The 3,402-nt window shown below is 44.4% G+C and overlaps 1 protein-coding gene across 1 annotated transcript in view; it reads right to left on the minus strand.

Annotated features, from left to right (window-relative positions):
* LOC101850089 (arylsulfatase I) overlaps nucleotides 1-3,402 on the minus strand; it is a gene marked incomplete at both ends in the record, with an annotated part of 12,534 nt that overhangs the window by 3,436 nt on the left and 5,696 nt on the right. Inside the window, 2 exon segments of the mRNA XM_013083822.1 lie at nucleotides 68-221; nucleotides 1,659-1,788. Coding sequence (XP_012939276.1) covers nucleotides 68-221; nucleotides 1,659-1,788 — 284 coding nt within the window.

Raw genomic sequence — 3,402 nt, forward strand, 5'->3', positions numbered from 1 at the left:
GGGGTGAATAGGATGAGGGATGGGGGGGAGAGAGTGAGGTCGAGGAAGGGCAGTTGGTGCAGATTACCTGAGTGGGAAGTTGTTGGCAGCGTTGTAGTCAAAGCCGTTAGCGGGCCCGCCATTGTCTGTGGTGAACACAATGACAGAGTTCTGGAGCATTCCGGAGGTCTTGAGAGCATCGTAGACGGCGCCCACAGCATCGTCAAGGGCAGACACCATGGCTGTGTCGAGGGTTGGGGGGGGGAGAAAAAGTGGAGCGGGGAGGAGATGGAAAGGAGAGGTGAGGGGCGGGGGGAGGAGGGGGAGGGGACGGTGGAGATAAAAAGGATGGGGGGAGCGAAAGTGGGGGAGAGAGGGGTGAGGGGAGGGGAGATGGAAAGGAGAGGTGAGGGGCGGGGGGAGGTGGAAAATGAGGATAGGCAGAAATGACGATCAGAAGCGGAGACAGACAGAGACAGGCAGAAACAGAGACAGACATTCCTACACATCATGCCACGCCAGCTCCTCAACTAGAGTAGATCCCTCACCAGCGTAGATCCTGCCGTCGTGGTTCTCGATATACTACTCAGACAGAAAAACAGACAGACAGCTATACAGACAGCTACACAGACAGACAGCTACACAGACAGACAGCTACACAGACAGACAACTACACAGACAGACAACTACACAGACAGAAAAACAGAGACAACTACACAGACAGAAAAAAAGACAGACAACTACACAGACAGAAAAACAGACAGACAGAAACACAGACAGACAGCAACACAGACAGATAACTACACAGACAGACAACTACACAGACAGCTACACAGACAGAAAAACAGACAGACAACTACACAGACAGAAAAACAAACAGACAACTACACAGACAGACAGCTACACAGACAGACAACTAAACAGACAGACAGCTACACAGACAGACAGCTACACAAACAGAAAAACAGAAAGACAACTACACAGACAGACAGCTACACAGACAGACAGACAGCTACACAGACAGACAGCTACACAGACAGACAGCTACACAGACAGACAACTACACAGACAGACAGCTACACAGACAGAAAAACAGACAGACAGCTACACAGACAGACAGCTACACAGACAGAAAAACAGACAGACAGCTACACAGACAGACAGGTACACACACAGACAGACAGCTAAACAGATAAACAACTATACAGACAGACAACAACACAGACAAACAACTACACACACAGACAGCTACACACACAGACAGCTACACAGACAGACAGCAACACAGACAGACACTGAGACAAACGGCTACACAGAAAGCTACACAGACAGACAGCTACACAGACAGACAGCTACACAGATAGACAACTACACAGACAGCTACACAGACAGACAGCTACACAGACAGACAGCTACACAGACAGACAGCTACACAGACAGCTACACAGACAGACAGCTACACAGACAGACAACTACACAGACAAACAACTACACACACAGACAGACAACTACACAGACAGACAACTACACAGACAGAAAACCACACAGACAGACAACTACACGCACAGACAGCTAGACACACAGACAGCAACACAGACAGACACTGAGACAGAAAATCAGACAGACAGAAAAACAGACAGACACTGAGACAGACGGCAACAATAGAGTGGCTCCCTCACCAGCGTAGATCCTGCGGTCGCGGTTCTCGATATACCCAAACCTCTGGATGTACTTCACCGGCGCCTGGAGGTGTGGCCCGTCTCCGTCTGCACTGTGCACAGCTTGGAACGGCAGGTACAGAAACAACGGCTAAACAGACAAATGTGAGGCGTCAGAGTGAAATCAGGTGCTCGTCAAAATTTTACAACGAAATCAAAGAAATCGGCACTTCTAAGGCAGTTTCTGCAATTTTCTTCAAATTCTTATTTTTATTTTTTGCTCAGCACCATATATATATAAATGGGTTTTTAAAAAAAGTTTTAGTAAAAGTTTTACGGCACTTGAAACACAATACGGTCAAGTGCTGAAGGTTAGGTATTACAAGAGAGTAACAAACACAAAAAAGGAGGGGAGATAAAGACGATAGATTGATTGAAAGGAAGAAGCACACCACTCTAGAGCAACCACCAACCACCCACAGTACAGAGAAAAGTGAGGCGTCGGGGAGAAATCAGGCGCTCGTCAAAATTTTATAACACAATCAAAGAAATCGGCACTTCTATTTTTCTAAGGCGGTTTTTGCAATTTTCTTAGAATTTCCTTTTTTTGGCTCAACACCCTATATATTTATTTACAAACACATTTAAGCGGGGATTTTCCTGAAAAACACTGCTAAAGGTGCAAAATTGTAAATTTGCAATTTCCAAGGACTCCCCAAGTTTTGGAAGTCACCAAACTTTGGCGGCCTTTTTCGAGTTAATTCTACCTCTGAAACCATGTGACCCCAACTTCCTTCAATAGCAAATATCTCAAAACTTCTATTCAAGAGAGATGAATAATTTTTTTCTTGGAAAGCAAGACAAATGAACAAACTTTAAGACGATACCGACAACTCCACATGTAAAAAAATTGACGAGCGCCCGACTCCACAAACACAAAGTGGTGACATAAGTACATTGGTCAGTCTGTTTTGTATACACACTGTCTAGTCTGCCCTGAGAGCCGCCTGTACAAACAGCCACTTAAATCCACACAGGATATTATTCTAGGCCGGGCGGACTGAGGAAAATCAGAAACTTGTTATTTAAACCTCGAACCCAGACATCGGCAAGGATAGCTGCAGAGAGGTCAAGGTCGGTCGATATTGAGTCATACACACCAAAGTACTCCCCAACCATTTTGTAATATAATGCAAGAGCTGTTTCTTGCAAAAACTACCTATAAATATTTTTTTCCTCAATTTATTTTCCTAAAAATAAATTTTAAAAGGTGTAACTTTAAATTAAAAATAAATAAATAAATTACACTTTTATTTGTCCCAGAAGGGCACTTTGTTTTACAATGGCAAACATACACACATAAATACATAATTATAAATATGTATACTTACATAAATCCATGCATAAATACACAAAATTACACCAATACAGAACAGTTTACAACAATGCCACTGGTTTCTCTCAGTTCTTACTTTTTCACATTTTGTTAACATCCCAATGCAATATATCTCAGGGGGCTCTCGTGGCCTAGAGGTTAAGGTGTTGGCCTCTCATTCAAAGGTCCTGGGTTCGAATCCGGGTAGCGACCAAAAAATTTTCTTGTCTAAAATTGTCTCCTTTCACCTCCTTTCCTGCTCTCTACCAATGTTCTGTTGTCTGCTTTCATTTCCAATTTCTGCCCCCACCCCTCGCCCCCTTTGCCCCCTCCTCTGGGCTCCTGACTCTTTCTGCAGCCTTTCTACTGCTACTCCTTGGCTCCTCCTTA

Source organism: Aplysia californica, unplaced genomic scaffold (genome assembly GCF_000002075.1).
Source record: "Aplysia californica isolate F4 #8 unplaced genomic scaffold, AplCal3.0 scaffold00256, whole genome shotgun sequence".
In the NCBI taxonomy this organism is placed as follows: Eukaryota; Metazoa; Mollusca; class Gastropoda; order Aplysiida; family Aplysiidae; genus Aplysia; species Aplysia californica.